Source organism: Rissa tridactyla, chromosome 22, assembly GCF_028500815.1.
Source record: "Rissa tridactyla isolate bRisTri1 chromosome 22, bRisTri1.patW.cur.20221130, whole genome shotgun sequence".
Lineage (NCBI taxonomy): Eukaryota > Metazoa > Chordata > Aves > Charadriiformes > Laridae > Rissa > Rissa tridactyla.
In genome coordinates this window covers 5043985-5066896 of record NC_071487.1, presented here as the reverse complement: position 1 = coordinate 5066896, position 22912 = coordinate 5043985, and the positions used below count along the sequence as shown (strand labels likewise).

The 22912-nt window shown below is 42.3% G+C and overlaps 1 protein-coding gene across 3 annotated transcripts in view; it reads right to left on the bottom strand.

The window, feature by feature from the left end:
- Positions 1-1880: 1880 nt before the first annotated feature.
- Positions 1881-22912, bottom strand: part of SPPL2B (signal peptide peptidase like 2B) — a 34682-nt gene continuing 13650 nt past the window's right edge. Inside the window, exons 5-16 of one of the 3 annotated variants that reach the window (XM_054181671.1) lie at positions 20725-20864; positions 19725-19867; positions 18853-18949; positions 18581-18697; positions 16040-16121; positions 15101-15175; positions 14911-14973; positions 13343-13442; positions 12290-12367; positions 9417-9577; positions 8184-8409; positions 1881-4326 (exon numbers count right to left, since the gene is read on the bottom strand). In XM_054181671.1, the coding sequence (XP_054037646.1) occupies positions 4253-4326; positions 8184-8409; positions 9417-9577; positions 12290-12367; positions 13343-13442; positions 14911-14973; positions 15101-15175; positions 16040-16121; positions 18581-18697; positions 18853-18949; positions 19725-19867; positions 20725-20864 (1356 nt within the window). In that variant the 3' untranslated portion in view covers positions 1881-4252. Of the gene's footprint in view, positions 4327-5768; positions 8410-9348; positions 9578-12289; positions 12368-13342; positions 13443-14910; positions 14974-15100; positions 15176-16039; positions 16122-18580; positions 18698-18852; positions 18950-19724; positions 19868-20724; positions 20865-22912 lie in introns of those variants that run through there. The other 2 variants (XM_054181672.1, XM_054181673.1) reach the window with 2 other exon arrangements.

Genomic DNA, 22912 nt, shown 5'->3' with positions numbered 1-22912 from the left:
TTCAACCAGGCTGAAAGTACCCAAGCTCATACTTACTGGCGGTGACTTCTAGGACGAAATCATTAATTTTTTAATGTTAAAGTGTGACATGCCCCCGCCCCACCCCCCCTCCCCATGATGAACGCAACACACAACCCGGGCATCAGGCTGGGCTAGAGCGACCGATTCCCAGTCGCACGCTCTTCCGACAGCACTAAGGAGCCCGCTACGAATCGGAGGTTTCGTTTTGCTCTCCCACAGCTTGTGCTGGCTCCATGAAAGTCCGAGAATCATGTGAGATCTCCAATCTCCAAACTGTCCTCTCCAATCATCGTTGGAGAGGACAAGTGACAACGCCCGAGTTGAAGGCAAGCAGGCAATAGATGCTCACACCGGCACGCACGCGGACCACCGCCGTTATCGGGCAATTAGAGAGAAATAAGGCTCCCGCCTCCCTCAGGCCTGGTGCCACAGTAGAGCCTGTGGTAACATCCGTCACACACACAGTTTTTTGAGGTCTCCCCTGTGAGCTATGAAAAAACCAGTTTCTGACCGAAACCAGATTGAACTGCACCACTGTGGGGGTTGGTTTGTTGTTTTTTTGCTTTGTCAAGCTAAACCTGAACCACTGTTTTGAGGGTTTTGTTCAACATGAACTGGAAAAACTTCAGTCAGAACTGAACGATAAAAAAAAAAAAAAAAAACAAACAACAAAAACAACCAAAAGACCCCAAAACAACCCCCAAACCCAAAACCCTACTGGTTTCTTGCTCTGGAAAATGTATGTCAAGGATTGTGCTCCCCAGAGACACCACCAGCGTCCGACCATCCCAGCTTTTTAAAGCTCGGATCCACAATAAAGACGTGGCAGGTTTATGGCATTTTCCTGACTACAGCTACAACTTTAAGATGAGAAGAGCTATTTCTGTCCTTTACAAACTTCTGGCTTGAGGAAAAGGGTATTGTATTGGAAGCAGCAAGAGCTCTGACCCTTGTGTACAACCCAACGTTGGTCTCCTGGAAGCACCACTGCCCAGGGCATGGTGTTCAGGGAGAGCATCCCACTCTTCGCCTGGAACTCGTTCAGCAGTACCTGACTATTAGGTGGTGTTTACCCACTACTGCAGATAAAGCTCAAGTCACTAATATATATATTTTTTTTTGTTTTAGGAGCTATGATGAGCTTGTTTACATTGACACCATGTCTCTGCCCATTTTCAGCTAACCGACGTTTACGTTAAACACCCAAGGAAAGTCCACAGCACACAGTGCACGCGTGTCGGCAGTAAGCGTTTCCCGACCAAAGTTCCTAGCCTACAGGTCACCTCCAAGATTTCTCGGAGATAAAACCCTGGAAGAAGTTCACCCTCTGGAGCTAAACTTGCACGCTAACATGCAGGAAAATATTGGGAGAAATTTGATAAACTGTAGTGCCACCTTCAGCTAAGGTGGAGGGAGGTCATCCTCCCCCTCTGCTCTGCCCTGGGGAGGCCACAGCTGGAGCGCTGGGTCCAGTTCTGGGCTCCCCGGTTCCAGAAGGACAGGGAACAGCAAAGGGCTGCCAAGGTGATGAGGGCACTGGAACATCTCTCTTGTGTCTCCAGTCTGGAAAAAAGAAAACTGAGCGGGGACCTTATCAATGCTGATAAATACTGAAAGGGGGGGTGTCAGGAGGATGGGGCCAGGCTCTTCTCAGTGGTGCCCGGGGACAGGACAAGGGGTAATGGGCACAAACTTGACCATGGGAAGTTCCATCTCAACCCGAGGAGGAACTTCTTTGCTGTGAGGGTGGCAGAGCCCTGGCACAGGCTGCCCAGAGAGGTGGGGGAGTCTCCGTCTCTGGAGACATTCCAACCCCGCCTGGACGCGTTCCTGTGCCACCTGCTGTGGCCGACCCTGCTGTGGCCGACCCTGCTGTGGCCAGGGGTTGAAGGAGATGATCTCCAGAGGTCCCTTCCAACCCCAGCCAGTCTGTGATTCTGTAAGGAAGGTGGCTCCGAATTATCTGAGGAGCATGCACACTTGTAACCCTTGGCTACCAGCAGATCAACAAGAGGACCAGGAGCTGCAATATTCCCCAACAGCTGCTGGGAAAACAGAGCCGGAACAGCCACTGCATCACAAGAATGACGACTCTGTGCACAATATACTAGTGCACAGTTCAAGAACATCGAATTTAAGCACATTATTTGTCATCTCTCACTAATCTACAGTTGGCAAAACCTCATCTTTACTCCACATAATTTGAATGTTTACCTGCAAAACTGGAAGAAGCAAAGGCAAGGGTGAAACAATCACAGAAGAGCACATAATTGATAGATGCAGAAGATAAAAGAGGATCAGTGAGGAGACAATTCTCTTGTGCCAGTGCCAAAGGAATCTTCTGGTAGAACACAAGGCTGTCCTGTTCCGAAAATGTTCCAGGGTGCCAGGAACATTCAATGCAACCAAACAAATTAAACATACATTTGAAAAAAAAATAAATATTCTTATCTGAGTAGAAAGAGCACTGCCTCTATTTAACACGTGCCTTGATGTGGTTTCTTTTCCAGAGGATTTATCATCTTTAAATTAACAAAAACAGAAGAGCCTTTGTAATACAAGATCCGCGATGTCAGTCACAATGCTTGCAAAACTCCAGTACGGCACTTCTAAGATATAAACTGACTACTCTGGGATAAAGTTCACGCCACGATGGCATTGAATCATAGAAAGCCCGATCCTCAGACTACGCCTCTACTCAAGTGGGCCAGGGCTTGTTCGCTGGCGTCTGATGTAGGTGGCACGACACGGCTCGTGGTCTCCGTGGTTAAAAGTCTTTACTCTCAGAACAAGACGAGCCCAGTGACCGCACGCATCGCAAACAGCCCTGCCCCACAGAGCTCTCACGCGCTTCCCCTCACTGACCCCTCAGGTTGTTAGCCATTCATAGAGACTTTTGTGCCACCTGCCCCCAAACTCCCTTGCTGTAATTGACGCCTGTTCATTCTAATACCATCCAATTTGCAGCAGCATTTCAGGTTTTTGGATATTTGTCATACACACCCTTAGGTCTTCTCTTTGGAGTGGTAGTTTTGGACCTCTCTGAAGTAAACTCGTCCACTGCCGTTCTTTTTCTGTAGCTCCTCATTCTTTCCAAGCCACCTTCACTTTTTTCTTATCCTTTCTTTTCCCCTCCATCCTGCCTAGCACCGCTGGCATAGAGCCTAACCTGAAAAACCAAAGAGCTGTAAGTGCGACTCTGTGCTTCATGTCCCGCCGGGAAACCACACTCCAGCTAAAATACCTAAAGATTACTCTTTCCTTCTTACGCTAAACAATTTATATCCCTCAACACTGATGTTTTCTGGACATCATAGTCCCTGTTCTCTTCTGGGCTCTAATAATAACATCCTAATTTACCTGAAAACGCAGCCCTTACACAGATTTTTATTTTAAAACACCAGAGGTTATATTTGTCATGGAAAAAGGCACCATCTCTGCAGGCTTTGGACAAATATTTGGATCTGCTGGTATGTCTGTATTGAAAACACCTACTGGTGTCAAGGTGATGTGTGTCAAGTGTCAATATTGCACATTACTGCTTAGCCAGCTTATTTATCCATCAACGTACTACAAACAACAGGCCAAACGATGAAAGCATGTAGAAACTGCTGTTTTGTTAACTGATAATCAAAAGCTGTCATTAAAAAATAAATATCACAGGGCTTTACATCCTAACACAGCCAGTGTAGTGCAAGAACCCAGGAACACACGCACTGCCCAACCAAGGGGGTAAAGAGAAGAAAGGTAAAAACAAAACTGCCGGATCTTGCGCTAAAATAGCTGGGTGTAAGCATTTACTTCAAGGCAATGCTGTTACCAAACACCCGATACAGGTTTTTCTTTTTTTTTTTTTTTTTTTTTTTTAAATTGTCTAGCCAGGAAGAGTTCTACAAACAGTAGGGTGAGATATCCAGGAAACACGGAGAATATATGTGGGCTCAAGTGTCGTGTTTTGAAAGAGCTTTCAAAGGCGTAACCTACAGGAGAACACGGATTGTGGTTAAGTAGAAAGTTACCTTTAAATTCTCTACGCGTTCTTTCGCCCATCAGACTCTAGAGAACAACAAGCTGCAGGTAAACGCACAGCATCTCCCAAATGAAATATTAAGTCATGAACGCAGCCATGTTTTTAATTATTTTTCAAATGGAAATCGTATTATTTCAGTACGGTTTACTAGCTGGTTTCTTCCCGACTCCAGCCAGTGCTGTTTCCCAGCGTACTCACAGGTCAGGCGGCACTACCATTAGGGTGAGGAGATGTTCCCAGTCTGCGCGATGCAGCACAGATGCAAAAAATCAAATCTGAAACACAGAAGCGTGTGTGTCTGAAAGACGCTATCAAGACTTGCAAGGTAGTCTTAACAAAAGCCAGCCTGAGGCTGAGACACGCAGTTTCTGAAGGAAAAGCTTGGCTGATGATCTGAGAGGAAGACAGCACGCAAAAAAGCTCGAGAAATTTGGTATGGTTAATATAAAAGGAGGAGCAAAAAAGGAAGCTAACAGTCTTCTAAATGAAGCTTTCTATTCGACATGTTAATCAGCCTATTGGAAAATATGCTGTGCTGACTTTCTGTCTTCTAGCATTTGTCCAAGTTTAGAAAAAAACATTAAATATTTTCACAAGTATAATTCTTATATATGTGGATGTGCTATTTTACTGCCACCGGTAAAAACAGAATATATTTTTTTCCCTGTTTCTTTTTTTGTATATCTCATTTAAAACCCTCTTCCTTTGTGACAAGAAAAAAAAAAAATAAATCCCCCAAATTCAAAGAGGGTTTAGGATCCTTTTCCCTTACTTGTCACCCTTCGTAAAGTCTTTCAGGTTGGTTGCATTCTAACTTCAGCTGCGTTTCCGCAGCCCTTCAGGGGGACGCGAACGCTTGGGTCCAAGACACCAATTTTTCAGACCCAGGAAAGAATCTGATTCTCACTACTGTGATCCAAAGAGATTTTTTTTTTAGTGTTTTTTTTGTTGTTGTTGTTTGGATTTTTTATTATTTTTATTTTTTTAGTGGAGTTGGTTTTGGTGGTTTTTGGTTTTTTTTTTTTTTTTTTTTTTTTTTTGGGTGGGGGGAGGGGAGAGATGGGGAGGGGGTTGACTAAAACAAATGCTTCTCCTGAACACACACAGGTTTTCAGAACCCGAATCCTTAGCATTGAATTTTTAGCTAGCTAGCTAAAGGCTTAGTATGTGAAAGATGTAAACAAGGAGTGCATCAACATTACTTTTAACATCACTTTCATTACTTTGAGCATCTTAAATTTGGTGGGGGACGTATATCTGCAACATCGAATATAACAAGAGTCAGCTACACTGGATCTATCGTCACAATTTCCTATTAAACATTAAATTTTCCATTAAGCTGGCCAGGGAGGTTTTTGAAAGACAAAAAAGCACAGCCTTGTTTGTTGATGGAAGTGATTGAACTGCCCAGGATCAGGGTCCAAACAGTCGCAGCCAAACTGGTGCACCAGGGTCATCCGATTTCTACAGTACTGGAATAGTCAAAGTATGTAACTCATTACCAGTTTACATACTTTAACTGGAGATATTGCATTGAGTAGCTATCAGGTTTTTTCAGCGTTGATCGCTGTAGTTTGGAGAAAAAAAATAATAAAAAAAAATAAATCACACTGAAAAATAGACAGAAAGCCCCCGGAAACATAAAGGTGAAGCACATGCTCCAAGCAGACCTATCTAGAATGTAACATGAACAAAGCAAATGTTAAATGCCTACAAGTGAAGTGTTACAAATTCTTCCATTTTAATTGAGTTATAAACAATTCGAGAAATAAACTTTCCTAACCCACAACATGTGAGAACCAACGCTAAAATACACTTTCAAGTAGATGATAAAACGAAATGCTCCATCAGTAACCTACTGGCTTTTAAGTATATAAAAAGCTATTCCAGACAACCTTATGACTGAAAGACAATCAAGGCAAAAAACCCACAGATCTCTGAGTCAGTCTCTGAACTTGTTTTCTCGCTATTTGTCAAGTCCATTATTTAAACACAAGATTTTTTTTTTTCTGAATTTAATATACATACTTATACAATGGCTTAAATTAAGGCATAATCCAGCTGGCTGAAGTTTTCTGTAAAATGTCTCCGCTGCTTTTTATTAGTAATAATTGGTTCAGATTACTGCTGGCAGAAGTAACACAGTCCATTAAAGAGGAGATTGAAAACCAGCTCTCTTTAGTACTACTCTCTTCCATTAAGGAAGGCCTTTGGAATCAGGAAGTCTTTCAAGGAACTCACCATTAAATCAGTTTATCAGCCAGGGCTTGAGGTTTTAAGTGGAAGCCGGTAAAACTCGGAAGCCATAGCGTGGTTTTACAGAAAGGCTTTCACATTCTAGAGAAAGAGTAGTATCCACCCAACAGGAAAGAGACAAAAACCAGAAGTTATCATCCAAAAAACACAGGGCAAACATTTGAAAGACCGAGCCAAAAAGACAATGGCTGAAGTGTACAGACAGACAATGAAAGAGAACCCTTCCAACTGCAACTCAACACGCCAACTGGAGACGCTTAATTTAAAAGCGTTGCCTCTGATCCTGCCATTGTGATGATGCTTTTGTAAATGACACTTTGGGCTCTCAAACACTCGGAAGAGTGTCTCCTCCATGCGATTTGCAATCATATTCTAGGATCCTAGAATACTTCCATTTTCTATTTCAGTTGCAACGTGAAACGTTTGAGGCTTTCTGGGATTGTAATTTAAGTGTAGAACAGACACCTTTGATAAAGGCAAACGTTCTTAGATGGAATAAGTAATAAGCAAATCACATCATCCCTCTACGTGTACTGAAGTTGATGCATAAAAGACTCCATCACGTTATACAGGAAAACGCACAGTTTCAGGAATATAAAAGTAAGACCAGCTGCACCCCAAGAAGTTTTGAATTCACAGATTTAGTCCTTCATGATGACGTGTAACAAGAGGTGCAAAATAGGCTGGATCACCACCTCATTCCAGAACCTGACAGGCCATGCTTCAGCTGCTCTCGGGACAAAGACAAAACATGACGGAGGCAGTTGATCAGTTACTGAGCAGCAAGTACCTTTAAATCACAACTGACTATAGCACCGTATGTGCTCCCTTGGGAATGAAAACACCGGATTATTTTCTTCAGAATTATAAACTGCAATTATATTTCTTAAATAACAGGTAGAAGCTCAAAACCCCAAACATATGATCTTTTACTGCTTGACTTCAACATTTTCCCAACGAAAATACCGCCTATTAAGCTCAGCATAGTGCTGCTACCTACTTTCTTAGCTATTTGGCTTGCATTTTATTTCTAAAACATTAAACGTCCTTAATATGCTTTTGCGTCCAGTGTTCTGTGACAAACACTGGTTATTTTCAGAGACAACCCCTAGAGTTCATAACAGTGCTTAGAAAGCTTCCTGTAGCTCCATTCATCCTGCCTTTTAAACTAGACTAGTAGCCAACCCAGGTACCTGGAAGTAAAAACAAAGACAAAAAAAGTTAAGAGATGCATTTAATGCACCACGGTAGTATAAATCCTTTCAGAGGCCGGTAATTTAACCACCCTCTGCATTTCCTGAATGTCAGTTTATACTAAAGCATTGCCTTGTACCAATGGCTTTAACAAGTAGGGAAAAGCAAAGTAAAAGGTGTCAACAGGGAAAGTGCTAAAAAAAAAGTATCATGTTTCTCTCAACCAAGCATTGTAGCAGACTTGTTCAATGCTTTTCCTCCATGATAACCTATGCTATGCTAAAGCAGCAAAATAGCACACAAGCACAGAGTACTGTGTAAATAAAGACTCTTAATACTATCCTGGTATAATGAAAATGGAACGGTCAAAGGCATTCGCTAATAAGATGATCACTGAAATCCATCCATTAGAACCCTTGTAGAGCACCATATTTCAGAAAGATGTTTGAAGTGTGTAGTTGTACCAAAGCTGGAGGCAGAACATTCGTTGATGGATTTGATGATCAGACTCCCAGTGAGGTTCCTCAATGAACGCAAACACTACTAAACCAGTCCTAAATACATACTGGTTTTATATGGATATGTTTGTGAGGGAAAAGAAGGAGTTCTTATCACGTTTTTTATTCCAGCTGTTTTTGCTCTGCATTTAGGCATTTGCTTTCAAGGTCACCCTTATTCTCACCAGCTGGTTCCTCACTCTGTGCAACAGAGATTTCTGACTGGTCCATCTTTGTGTCAGTATCAGCCAGCTCCTCTGCAGCCGTGGTGGGGCCACGCGGCTCCTTCACATGGAGGGTAGGATTAGTCATTTGCTCTGTGTCTTGTTCAGAGGCTGGTACGTTGCTGTCTTTGGGAAGCTCAGGGCAGTTGACAGGAGCTATCACCAAGGGAGGCTGAGGTAGGTCTTTCTGTAAACGGAAGATCAGAGTCAGAATGATGGAAAGCAAGAATTACTGTGTCCAGTTATCAGGAGCGATGGTCATACAAGATGAAGATTAAAGGTCCATCAGCTCCATTCTCATTCTCCAGTAGGGGACACATGCATACACTTATCCTGCCTTTGTGTTTTATAGAGCACAAGGGGATTTTTTCATCCAGAAATGCGTTTAACTGCTTTCTGCCTGATCGTTCCTTGCTGATTTCAGATGCGCTCTGCTGGTTACACACGAACGGGCAAACAGCACTTTGGCACTTCATTCTCTGGTTTTGCCCACCTTTACTATCGGTGTACAACAACCGGCAACTTTTCCATCACATTTCAGATGATCTCAAATATTTTTCCAACAACTAAATTAAATTCTCTATGGGAAAGATGTGAAGGTTATCACAAATAACTGAATAATAAGTGAAACTCGCTGGGGGGAACCTCTAAGCTTAACAGATTTGCCCTTCAAGTAATTATTCAAAAATCTATAATCGTGCATCACAATAGGAATGTCTCCTTTTGGAATCAAATCAATTTCATTTGTGCCACAGTGAAACAAGGTGATAATTTACTATATTGAGCTAGATTTCTACCTTCAAAAGCAGTAGGCTGTGAAAAAATATGAAGAAAAATATTTTAAGGACTTATTTTATATAATATTACAAAACATTATCTTTTCTATAATATAATAACAGTAATAACAATCATTATATTTTCAACAGAGATCAAACCAGTAAAATTATGGCAGAACCAAGAAGGATAGACAAGGTCTACTTTACTTTTCATCAGCCAGTTAAGGTGGCCTTAAACACTTAAAAAAAGAAAACCTTACTGAGGCAAAAAAAGTATGTAAGAAAGCAAACAATCAAGCAAAACAAAAAGCTTTGGTTTTGTTGGATAATACTGCAATATTTTACTCAACTTTAAGTCTAGTTAGGTTTTTATAATATTAGTATTTCTTGAAGACACTCATATCAAACTGGTATTCACCGCAAAGCCGCTGCCCGTCCAGAACATTGCAAGCTCCTTTCTCCAAAGAGCCACAGCAAAGCTGGTGAGGAGCGTACAGGGTACCAGGTAGAGGAGAGCGGGCTGGCCCATCTGCATCAGCGCCAGGGCAACAAAGGTTACGAGAAGACCAATGCCGTATGCTGGAAGGAAACAAAACCAGCAAAAAAAAAAAAAAAAAAAAAAAAAGAATTACTCACATATAGCTCTGCTCAAGAACAACTAAGGGGGCCTACGGGAAGGATGGGGAGGGACTCTGTATCAGGGGGTGCAATGATAGGACATGGGGTAACGGTTTCAAACTGGAAGAGGGGGGATTGAGATGAGATGTGAGGCAGAAATTGTTTGCTGTGAGGGGGGTGAGCCCCTGGCCCAGGTTGCCCAGAGAAGCTGTGGCTGCCCCATCCCTGGAGGGGTTCAAGGCCAGGTTGGAGGGGGCTTGGAGCAACCTGGGCTGGTGGGAGGTGTCCCTGCCCAGGGCAGGGGGGCTGGAACTAGATGATCTTTAAGGTCCCTTCCAACCCCAACCCTTCTGTGACTCTGTGTGATTAGCTAGATGTGCATGCTAACAGGAACTTTTTCAACAAATACGTAAAACAACATCTCCAGAATTTTTTCAGGCCTCTTTAGGCACGAGCATTATATACACAATGTAAACTTGGAAGAGTGCTTTACTTAACAGAGATACTACGGTCTTTCTACAGTAACAACACGTTGTGAAAGCAGTGTGATCAGCACAGTCCATCCTGTGCAATTAAATCATTACCTTAAGCAGTTTGATAAAGGCAAAATAAACAAATAATTTGCCTCATATTGTATTTATGAAGTCAGGTACAGACAATTATTTTGACCATTATAACACGTGCTTGTTGTTTGGCCTGGTTTTGGCTGTTTCTTACTATCCTGCAACACCACTAAAAAAAACCCCAAACAGGCCAGCTGTATGTCATAATTTGTTACTACTTTCTATTTAATTTCTGCATATGTCCTGCAAAAATTATTAAGTGGAACAGAAGCAGCTAGGATGTCATATTGTAATTATTTTCAATTCCATTTTCAGAACAACGAAGCTAAATCCATCTGGCTCCTGAGTAAAAAAAAAAATCAGTTGAAGAAAGATATTGAGGTGCTGGAGTGGGTCCAGAGACGGGCACCGGAGCTGGTGTGGGGTCTGGAGCACAAGTGCTGTGAGGAGCGGCTGAGGGAGCTGGGGGGGTTCAGCCCGGAGAAGAGGAGGCTGAGGGGAGACCTTCTCGCTCTCTGCAACTCCCTGAAAGGAGGGGGCAGCTGCGGGGGGTCGGGCTCTTCTCCCAAGGAACAGGCGATGGGACAAGAGGAAACAGCCTCAAGTTGTGCCAGGGGAAGGTTTAGACTGGCTATTAGGAAAAATTTCCTCACTGAAAGGGTTATCAAGCACTGGACCAGGCTGCCCAGGGCAGTGGTGGAGTCGCCATCCCTGGAGGGATTTAAAAACCAGGCCAGACGTGGTGCTGAGGGACGTGGGTCAGTGGTGGACTTGGCAGTGTTGCATTAATGGTTAGACTCGATGAGTTCAAGGATCTTTTTTCCAACCTAAATGATTTTATGATTAGAATACTCAATAACTTTTTACAGTTCTTCAAAAGTGTTATTTTCAGGGCACATTATGGTATTAGTGAGAGTTCCTTATATCTAGTTGAAACATTTCTTCTTGTGATTTAAGTCCATCGTCTCACATCTTATCCCTCTGCACCTGTAAGAAGAGTCCGTCTGTCTTCCCTGCACCCTCACATTAGGTAGCTGTGGACAGCATCAGGATCTCCTCTTTGCCTTCTCTTCTTTTAAGACCGCGTGCTCCAGCCCTCAGCCATCTTCATGGCCTCCACTGGATTTACTCCAGTATGTCCATGTCTGTCTTGCATGAGGAATCCTGGTTAAGAATCAGTCTTAACTGCCAAATTGAGGGGAATAATCCCGTCTCTCATACTGCCGACTCAATCTTGCTAACACAGCCCTGTATGTGGTTAGTTTTCATTGCTGCAATAATACACTGCTGACTTCATCAATACAACATTTTCCTATCAATTTCTGTAAAAGTGTTTTGGAAGTACCAAATAAGACAACAGTTTCATTATTTGAGAGGAAATTATTTAATATTTGGTACTTTGAAATAAAAGCGTCTCTCTAACCCTGCTCTAAGTCTTCAAGAATCTTGCTATTTTTTTCAGAAGAATTCCTAAAGCATTTTTTCATTAAAATTTTCCGTGACATTAACTGCAAGCATCTTAAGTCTTCACTACCATACTTTGTTACAAAGCCAACAGAAATCTCTAAGATCTTATTCATCAGTCATCTGTAAGTCCAACACAACTGCAGAACACAACTTCATGTATTCTAAAAACTAAAGAAGAAAACTAATTTAGAGGTGTTACAGCCAACATAATACAACTCGTTGCATCATAGGTCACAGATTTTTAGAATACACAAGTCAAGAACAAAGTCAAAGGAAGATCTCCCTGAACCTGAATTCTCGTATGCAATAAACGCAAAGATTCATGAATGAAGAAACCAGAACGAGTAGCTAAGCATGCATAAAGAGTATAAAGATGGTGTAGATGTAAGGGTTATAGTGAGACAAATCAGGGTAAAGAGAGGCTCTGCTTATATATGGCAGACAAAACAGCTCAGGAAAATGACATCAGAAAACTTGGTGATGGAAGGTCTGGCCTTGAAAGTACTGTGCTAAAGTATTTCTGTTTAATAATAAAGAGAGGAGAAGGCTAAAAAACCAAACTATGTAATATGAGTTCAATGGTATGCTTTTAAAGGGAGCAACTCGTGTAGATATTGTGCTCAGGTGTCGCTGTTATACGTACCTATTGTGCAGGATACAAAATAGACTCTGGACGACTGCACCTGAATATCAAATCTATGGCAATAGGCTACCAGCAAGCCTAGGAAAGGAAAGAACAATTACAACATTCTTTCAACTCATTCACACGTTAAGATACACAAAATCATCAAATGATCTAGGAACTTTTAAGATTTTTGTTTTTTTTAAACACTTATCTGGGCACCCTGGTGTTTGAATATCACGACAGCATCATTTAGGAGGCCGCAGAGCTTACAGAACGGTTATATGATAACACAAACCCAGCACAACGGAAGCACTCTAATAATAAAAGTAACGTCCACAAATACATAGATACAAAACATCATCCCTTCCCTGATAAACAGTTGTACAAACACAGAGTTCACCACAAGAATAAGGGTAAGTTCATCCCTTCCCGCTCCTGGTAGACGGTAGAAATCTGTGGTTAAACCCCATGCCTATTATAGGTTGGGGGGAGGAGGGGACATGGACAGGGATGACACAGTTCATATTTCCCAAAATACATGAAAATAAACAAATGATTTCTCAGAAGAAATCTGAAGGCCAGAAGACGCATACTTGTTTTCACCTGCAGCGGTGCCAGGCATACTCCTACATACTGAAGTCAAATTTGAGAGAACGTGTCGTAGAAACAGCCGACATTGTGTGACTAACAAAATCATGAAGTTTTGAGTGGCTGTATGCGTGTTTGTACCCAAATCATGTGCAAATGGTCAAATCATTTCCTCTATTCACCCCACTATTAAATGCGTTCTATACTACAAAATTAGTTGCTAAATCAACTCTTGAGATTTCTCTACATTTCTTGACAGCACTGCACATGAAACTGAACCATAAGATTCACGTGCAATTAATTTCTTATGGAAAAAGCAAACTGCGCAGAAAAAAAAAAAAGAAGATAAGAAGATATACTTACAAATTTATCAGGTTTACAGAAGTCAAATCAAGCTTCCCACTTGAAGCAGAAGTACAAGAGGAATAAACTAATATGCCAGTGCGACAAATAAAACTCTTAACATGCTAAACAAGAAAATACCTGGAACTAAAATGTCTCCAAATCCTAGGAGAGAAAAAGGCCTGTCACACAGAGCCAGCGGCGAGGAGTTCAGCCGTGGAACCTTCAGAACCATCGGGAGCTTGAAATGAGAGAGACAAACGCCTTACGAAAAGCTGTTTTCTCCGCATCCTGACACCATCTACCAGAACTTGCTCCTATTGTACTGAAACTACAGGCTTCAAATACAGGAAATGTACTTTTTTTTTTCTTTACACTATAGATCCTTATGTTTAAAATCTTTCATTAATATTACTGACAACTACCAAAAAGGTATTTAAGATGGGAGCGATGCAACACTTTCTAAAAACAAACCAGTGGTTTTCTCAAACCGCTGCATTAATTTTGAAGTCCTCACCTGCAATAGGCTATCGACTCTGCTTTAACTGCAGGAGCGTAAACAAATCTACCTAAGCTGCCACATGCATAAGAAATAACCTTTTACATTTCATTCTACTGGTTGTAATAAAAGCCTTAAGAGTAGCGACTTGAATAATTTTAATTTTTTTTTTAATTCTATTTTTTAATAAATTTAAATTTTTCAAATCACTTGAAAGACTCGTTTTCCCCCCAAGCATTCCTATTTGTTACATAATTCGCAATGTTAAGGCACAGTAAGGCAACGTTCATTGCAAATGTGTATTCTCTTCAATACAGTACATTAAAGAAACTTTATTTTCTTTTTTTTCCTTTTCTTCTGTTAGTGCCAGAATAATTTCTTCGGCTTATACTGGCATTATTGTTTTATACAACTCATTCTGTGCATAAAACTGAAACAAAAGGGGTACAAAAGACAAGAACGTAAGAAGCCAAAGAAATTAGTAGGGATTGATCCACTCATAGCTCATCCTGCAAACAACTCTTTTCTTTACTATTTTCCCACGTGAAAGTATCATGTTCCTTGCTGGAGAGAGACCCAGCATCCTTAAAACCCTTTAACTAACAAAACCAGTTTTCCTACAGATTCATTTCTTGTTTGGTTTGCACACTGTATCTCACGATCTCCTACATCTCACGTACTTTCCTCCCCAAGTCAGCCACATCCCGTTGTACTGGCTGCTGTCAAACGGTGCAGAACCCCTGAATGCTGACTTCTGTTTTCGTTCTGTCTCCAATTCCCGTCTCTCTCCTTTGCCTCTAGCCTCAGCTTTTCATAAAGCAATTATCAAAACTGGGGAGGCGGAGGGAAGAGACAGACTGATGACGTAAGTTTTCTCTTCAGGTAAAAACTGATACGCTTCATTAGCAATAAATTATCTGTACAAATGTGGCCAAATGTTGTTGTGAAGCTGGGGTAACTAGCTTCCTTATACTGAAACCCCTTTAAATCAAGATAAAGGAAGACCAAAGCTGTTGTGATGAACCACTAAAGCTCTGCTTTGCCCCCTGTGTTTGGTGTAGATTTCCAGAGAGCTCAGGAGCGCTTATTTCCACGTTAAATTCTTTTCAGACTGGCATCTCCGTTTCAGCTTTGTCATCTTGGAATTCGAGAGAAGTTGATGGTGTAATAGCTGGAAGTTAGTGCCGCATTTTCAGATGACACACAGTACCTTTTCATGAGTGGCAGAATCAGAAGGGCCTGCAGCCACCTCCACCATTATACTCTCCCCAGTCTAAAGAAAAAAGGGGAAAATTGTGAATCAGCACTTCGCGGTGCAGGTCTGGGATCATTTGCGAACACACAAAGAAACAGGTCCCTTCCAACCCAACACACTCTATGATTCTAAGTACTTTACTTACCTTTGTTAGAAAAGGAGTGATGAATACAAAGAATACATCATACACAAAAAGAACCATCAGGAGCAAGGTACAACCCTGAAGGAAGAGACAAGATGCTTGCTATTTTCAACTATGCATTAGTAAAAAGCAAAGAATTAATAATTAGCAACTTAAGACTATTCGAGGCAAAAGCTAACAAGGACTAAAACAAGTCACCCAGGTATTTTTCTTAATTCCGAAATATTTTAGATGGAGGAATTGGGTCTTGCATACACCATATAAAAGAAAGTATTCCTTAGACACAAAATTACATGTTAGTCCCTAAAATCCTTTATCATATAAAATCTGGAAATGGTGCTGTTTCCATTTGTTAGGAAACATTTAAGAGTTCTGCATTTTCTCCGGAGGACGCTCGGCATGGCTTGAAACAGTACCCACGTTACTTTGGCCAATCTGTACAGGGAAACAAATTTATAGGTGAAGATAATTTGAACCAGAGTTTGAAGAGCTGCCTAAGGGGCACCTAAATGACTAATACTGATTTTTATCTTAGGGTACTGAATAGGTTCTGGAAGATTTGAAAAAACACCAGAATGAGGCACCAATTGTGTGTCAAATCTGAAAAAAAAAAAAAAAAAAACACCAAACCCAAAAAATAAAAAAAACCAAACAAAACCCAAAAAACCAAACCCCAAAGAACACAAAACCAAAAAAAAAACCCCAAGTGAGCATGGATAATTTACTAATAGTCAACACTCTGCAGAACTTAAAGTTACCAAACACCATGCCTGACAATCACGTGCCACACATTGGTCTATATTATCCTCATCACACCACTCTTTTCCACAGTACACGAATGGAAATGCATTTCCAAGCCAAGGTACTCCGTTATATGTGGCTCCTCTGCTCAACTATATACGGGCAAACATCCTCTTTTCACATCTGTTTAAACTTGCATACCTTAAATGTAGGCAGTCGAATTGTTTTCAACATGTAAAGACAGAAGGCGATTCCTAAAGCATCTTGCAGAACCCAGGCCCACCTGAAGAGAGAGAGTAACATTTTGCCTGGAACAGTAGGAAATCCAGAGCCTTGTCCTCACTGAGGACCTGCCTGGGACAAAAAACTTTATTAAAAAAGTATTTGCTGGAAATCACCATTGCTGTCAGCACGGATTTGCAAATGGGAAGTTGTGCTCGATCAACCCCATAACATTCTACAGCCAAATGGCTGGTTTGGCAGCTGGGGGAGGAGCAGCGGGGAGATCGTGTCTCCAGACCTCACTAAAGCTTTCCACTGAGAATCTCCCATGAGATCCTCACGGAGAAACTGATGAAGTAAGTATGGGCTGGATGAGCAGACAGTGAGGTGGACTGGAAACCGGCTGAAGGAGGTCAGTGAGTACCAAAATAGGAAGTGCTGGGGTCCTTTGGCCTGCGGATATGTGTACACCCTTGTGTGCTGCGGGCAGCCTACAGCTGGGGCTGTTGCTCAATTGCTTTTTGCAAGGGAGGTATAGAAGTACCAAGGCTCTTTGCTTTCCTCTCAATTGCGAGGATTGTAGAGAAGTAGGATTTGAGATACAAAACACTAAGGTTTCCCTAAAATTGCTAAGGTCTAGATGCAGATGAGAGCATTCTGTTGTGATCAATACCCGAGCACTTGCTGATGGGGCTTTGTGCACTCAGCTTTGAGGCAGAAAACGGCCTCCCTAGTCCTAAATATCCCAGGTTGGAATAGCTCTATAGTAGAATCATAGAATCATTTAGGTTGGAAAAGACCCTGGGGATCATTGAGTCCAACCATCAACTCCACTCTACAAAGTTCTCCTTTACACCATATGCCTCGACACCACATTGAAACGAGTCTTAAACACATTCAGGGATGGTGACTCCAGCACCTCCCTGGGCAGCCTATTCCAGTGTCTGACCACTCTTTCTGGGAAGAATTTTTTCCTAATGTCCAGCCTAAACCTCCCCTGCTGCAGCTTGAGCCCATTCCCTCTTGTTCTATCACTAATGACCTGTGAGAAGAGACCAGCACCAACCTCTCTACAATGGCCTTTCAAGTAGTTGTAGAGAGCGATGAGGTCTCCCCTCAGCCTCCTCTTCCTCAAACTAAACAGTCCCAGCTCCTTCAATCGCTCCTCATCAGATTTATTCTCCAGGCCCTTCACCAGCTTCGTTGCCCTCCTCTGCACTCGCTCCAGCACCTCGAGATCTCTCATATTGAGGTGCCCAGAACTGGACACAATACTCAAGGGGTGGCCTCACCAGTGCTGAGCACAGGGGGACAATCACCTCCCTACTTCTGCTGGTCACACTAGTTCTAATACAAGCCAGGATGCCATTGGTCCTCTTGGCCACCTGGGCACACTGCTGGCTCATGTTCAGCCACGTGTCAATTAGAGCCCCCAGGTCCTTTCCTGCCAGGCAGCTCTCCAGCCACACTGCCCCCAGCCTGTAGCGCTGCATGGGGTTGTTGTGGCCCAAGTGCAGGACCCGGCACTTGGCCTTGTTGAAGCTCATACCGTTAGCATTGGCCCATCGGTCCAATCTATCCAAGTCTCTCTGTAGAGCCTCCCCATCCTCATGTAGATCAACACTCCCGCTTAGCTTCGTGTCATCTGCAAACTTACTGATGATACACTCTGTGTCCTTATCAAGGTCATCAATAAAGATGTTAAACAGAAATGGTCCCAACAAATACTTCTGTACTCAGTCTGACACTTGCTTCTCTAAAAGACATTTCAGAGTTGATGCTTCCTGGATTTATGAGTTCTGTCAGTGAACGATCCACAGCCATAACACAGAAGATGGACCCCACAAAGGCAATGACAGGCATTCAAGGCACAAGTGAGACATCTTTGGTACCACCAGCAGAAACACAAGCCAGCATGTCAGTCCCAACACAGAATCCCTGCCAGAGGGACCGAGAAGATGAACACACCATGTATATATGGGGAAACTGGGAAAAAAAAAAAAAAAAAAACAACCGCCACGCAACAAAAAAAAAAAAACCAGGAACAAAAAACTAACAGAAGCAGTAAGAACACGCTCTAATTAGGTACCACAGCAATACTGGGCACAGAGAATTATTTACTCGTATCGGACAGTTGAGAGAAACTAAAGATCTTACAATATTCACAGCTCATTCTCTCTGAGCAAATACGCACGCAGACCATCACCTGAAGGAATAAGTTAGCCAACTTGCGTCCAGCTTTCCATACCACTTCCAAAAAATTGTCTTAAGTCAAAGAGATCAGAACACGGACTGGGACTCAGAGAAATTCCAGCTTAACAAGAGATAGTTTTCCGAAACTTAAACCAACAAGACAAAGGAACTTTTACTTGAGGAACAACTAAGAATTTCTGCCCAAGTCTCTAGTTTCTTTCCTGTCACTCCTAAATTCGGGATAAGTTTAGGCTTCTACAGCTGTCAGTTACTTGTACTATAAAGCATAATACAATTTCTAGCAGAGAAACTAAAATAAACACTTACTGATCTTCGTTTCTGAAGACTCCCCAGACTACACTGACAGAGATACAAAATACCGCCAACAGCAACATCCGGACCTGCGGACGCTTGTGAAAATAAGGCAAGTTGTTGTCTGGAATTCTGAAAATGAAAGACACCAAAGCTACAGTTGTCTATGTAGTTACGCTCCTCCTTTATAAACATTTTGAAGTACGAAACCACCTTGTAAATCCCACACCGACCAAACATTCTAAAAAATTAATTGTGCCTATTAAAAATTAACAGTTGCCACATACCTACACTTTCCCACGGGGAATCTTCTCACAAAGGGAGACAGACAACTGTAAAGACCAATTGAGGCTGCCAGGCAGAATATTCCTATGATAACATAGACTGAGAAAGAAAAAGTAGTAAGTCCAAGTAGTCACAAAAGCCTGAATGAGAAAAAAGGCTTACATTTCACCAGCGAAAGTTAAATTCAGAGACTTCAAATGATTGTTGATTAGCTTTATGCTCTTCAAGTATCTAATTCTAGCTCATTTTACTCAGGTGTACTTTATGCAGTGGATACTTCAACAAATCAAAACCTCTGTGCTAATATTCTTAAAGTAAGTCATCAAATCATAAGCCTAAAAGGCAACTTCTGGTGAAGTGTTTGTCTTCTCGTTATGAGTATATGTGAGCATTATACTCTTAAAATCGCTCAGGAGCGAAATGAATTAATATAGATGGGTGCATCTTTCCTAACTTCCTCAGAAACACGAGGATGGAAGCTCCAGTGCATTAGGCTCTTGTTCTTTTGTCAATCAATTTGGTAAGGGATCAGTAGAAACTTATCTTTATAAAATGACCCTGGATCCTATAACTTAACTTCAAATCGAAGACAGACAAGTATAGGTTCAAGAACACTTCTGACAAAAATAAGAAGTGGAAGACATTAAGTCTGTATCTACTTAATAGGCTTTAACATTTGAAAGAAGCTCTATGATTGCCTAATCCAACCTCACTAAAAGCGGGTTTTCTTACAGGTTTTTAAATCATATTGCGATGAAGAAACATGGCACAAGACAGCAATTTCATAATTATTTTCACAGTAAAAATGTCCTTTAAATGATGGCAGCCTTGTGATATTGAAGATGCATCAATACAAATACAACTTTAAGAGTACCTAAGTGGTCATAGAAGAAATAAAGGAGGACCAGCATGGAGCAGCACATCACTACAAATACACAGATCATTATTGGCGTCACATCAACTGTTTCATCATCGTGTTTCTCTGCCCCATCATCACGTTTGTGCTTCATGTACCGCCTGAAAGAGTAACATGGCTATAATCAGTCCATTCCTTCCGCAACAAAATACAAGAGGGCACTGAATCTTCAGCGAGAACTACATGGGGTGGGAAAACATGACATGACATCAACGCCTGCACTGATTTCCACTCAAGTCAGTGGAACTCCACAATTTTACATGGATGTATGGACATCAGATAGAACACAATGCATAAAACAGTAATCACTGCATTAGTTTATCAAGAGTACTATTTTTCATTCACTAAGAACTCAGAATCCTGAAAATTACCACCGAATGATTTGCTGACTTCAGAAGAAATCAGGTTGTGTATACGAAGTAAATCTTAGAACGAGGCGTGGCACAGATGACCTCCTCCCCTCAACTCCACTTACTGGCAAAAAGCAACCATAAAATTTCAATAAAAGATTCATAATAAACATGGTATATGTCAGCCATCTGATCAGTTTGTTTGGCACTGTACTAGTAAAACCAATTTTTTTTATTTTATTAATTTTTTTTTTTTTTACAAAAGATTTTTATGGCAAATTTTCGCAAAAGCCCAAGTAGGAAGCCCCTTACTATCCCATTTTCCTTCTGAGCTTTTCAAATGTTTGGCTTTTTTCACAAGGCAAAATACTAAAAGACTCTACATGCAAGTTACACTCTAATAGTTTCAGGCAATGACAAAGCCAATACAAGGCTCCCGGCCTTTCCAGTGTCACATCAACATTTTCCCATTCTGCTTACACAAGTCTCCAAACCTCATTAGCAGAGCTACCAGGTGATCTTTAGATAAATACCATGGTTTGTTTTTCTTTTTTTTTTTTAATGTGAAAAATACAAGAAAACTGACATACTACATTCCGGTTACTCACTTTTTCACATCTCTGCTTCCTGCCCAGTAGCCTCCAATTGCAACAGTCCCCACAGCCATGACAAATATAATCACCATGTTATAGTCCAGCACAGGCTCGTTTGGTGCGTACATGGCCCCTTTCACTGAGCTGCCGAAACTCTGTGGAGGTAAGTACGAGTTAGGGAGAACTTCCAAAAAGCTACCTTAGCAAAGGTCGTTATTTAGTTTTCACTAAACCTCAGAATCAAGCTTCATCATAAATACTTAAGAGCAATCTAGTGGCTCTACTGTTAGTGATATTTATCTCCAGCACCAGCTCCATTGTATTCTGAAGATGAGAAATTCTTGGCACAGGAGGTGGCAGGGCTCATTGAACAGGCTTTAAACTAGACTTGAAGGGGGAAAGGGATGAAACCAGGCTCTTTAGAAGGAAGCCTGGGGGTGGTGTGCCTGTGGGACGGGATGCTAGTGAGGTCCCTTGCTCTGCTGACTCAGTGAAGGCAGGGGATGGAGATCCATGCAGCAGCAGAGACACGAGGGTCATTAATGGGTTAGAAACTATGGCTGGGAATGGACAGGTAGGAGTTAAGACTTCTCCCAGCAAAAAGGCAGCAGGACCAGGAGCCCAACTGAAGTGCTCCTACACTAATCCCTGCAACATGGGCAAGGGCAACAAACAGGAGGAGCTGGAAGCCATGGTGCAGCAGAAAAACTATGATGTAGTTGCCATCACAGAAACGTGGTGGGATGACTTGCATGACTGGAGTGCTGCATTAGATGGCTACAAACTCTTCATAAGGGACAGGCAAGGAAGGAGAGGAGGTGGGGTGGCTCTGTGTGTTGGGGAGCGTTATGAATGTCAAGAACTTAATGATGGTGACAATAGGGTTTAGTGTTTATGGGTAAGAATCAGGGGGAGGACCAAAGCAAGCAGACGTCATGGTGGGAGTCTGTTATAGACCACCCAACCAGGATGTAGAGGTAGATGAAATATTCTACAAGCAGCTGGGAGAACTCTCAAGATCACTTGCCCTTGTCCTGGTGGGAGACTTCAACCTACCAGCTATCAGCTGGGAATACAATAGAGCTGAGAGGGAACAGCCCAGGAGGTTCCTGGAGTGTGTTGGGGATAACTTCCTAACACAGCTGGCGAGGGAGCGACTAGGGAAGGAGCCCTGCTGGATCTGTTGTTTGTAAACAGGGAAGGACTTCTGGGGGATGTGACAGCTGGAGGCAGTTTTGGGCATAGTGATCAGGAAATGATAAGAGTTTTCGATTCTTAGAGAAGGAGGGGGGTCAGCAGAACTGCCACCATGGACTTCTGGAGGGCAGACTTTGGTCTTTTCAGGAGCCTGTTTGACAGAGTCCCTTGGGAGGCAGTCCTGAAGAGCAAAGGTGTCCAGGAAGGCAGGACAGTTTTCATGAAGGAAGTCTTAAAGGCGCAGGAGAAGGCCGTCACCATGTGCCAAAAAACAAGCTGTCAGGGAAAAAGACCAGCCTGGCTGAAAAGAGAGATATGGTTACAACTCAGGGACAAAAGGAGAGTTTATGGCCTTTGGAAGAAGGGGCAGACCACTCAGGAAGACTATAAAGCTGTTGTAAGGCTATGTAGGGAGAAAACTAGAAGGGCCAAAGCCCAACTAGAACTTAACCTGGCTTTGGATGTTAAGAACAATTAAAAAAGTTTCTATAAATACATTAGTAATAAGAGGAGGACTAAGGAGAATCTCCATCCTTTATCAGATGAAGGTGGTAAGATAGTGACAAAGGATGAGGAGGAGGCTGAGGTACTTAATGCCTTCTTTGCCTCAGTCTTCAGCGGTAGACTCAGTTGTTCCCTGAGTACCCAGCCCCCTGAGCTAGTAGATAGGGGCGGGGAGCAGAATGAAGCCCTTGTAATCCAAAGGGAGATGGTGAAGGACCTGCTCCAACACCTGGACATACACAAGCCTATGGGGTCAGATGGGATCCACCCAAGGGTACTGAGGGAGCTGGCAGAAGTGCTCACCGAGGCACTTTCCATCATTCACCAGCAGTCCTGGCAAACCAGGGGGCTCCCAGTTGACTGGCGTCTAGCAAATATGATGCTCATACCCAAGAAGGGGCGGAAGGATGATCCGGGGAACTACAGACCTCTCAGTCTGACCTTGGTGCCTGGGAAGGTCATGGAACAGATCATCCTGAATGCCGTTATGCGGCATGTGAAG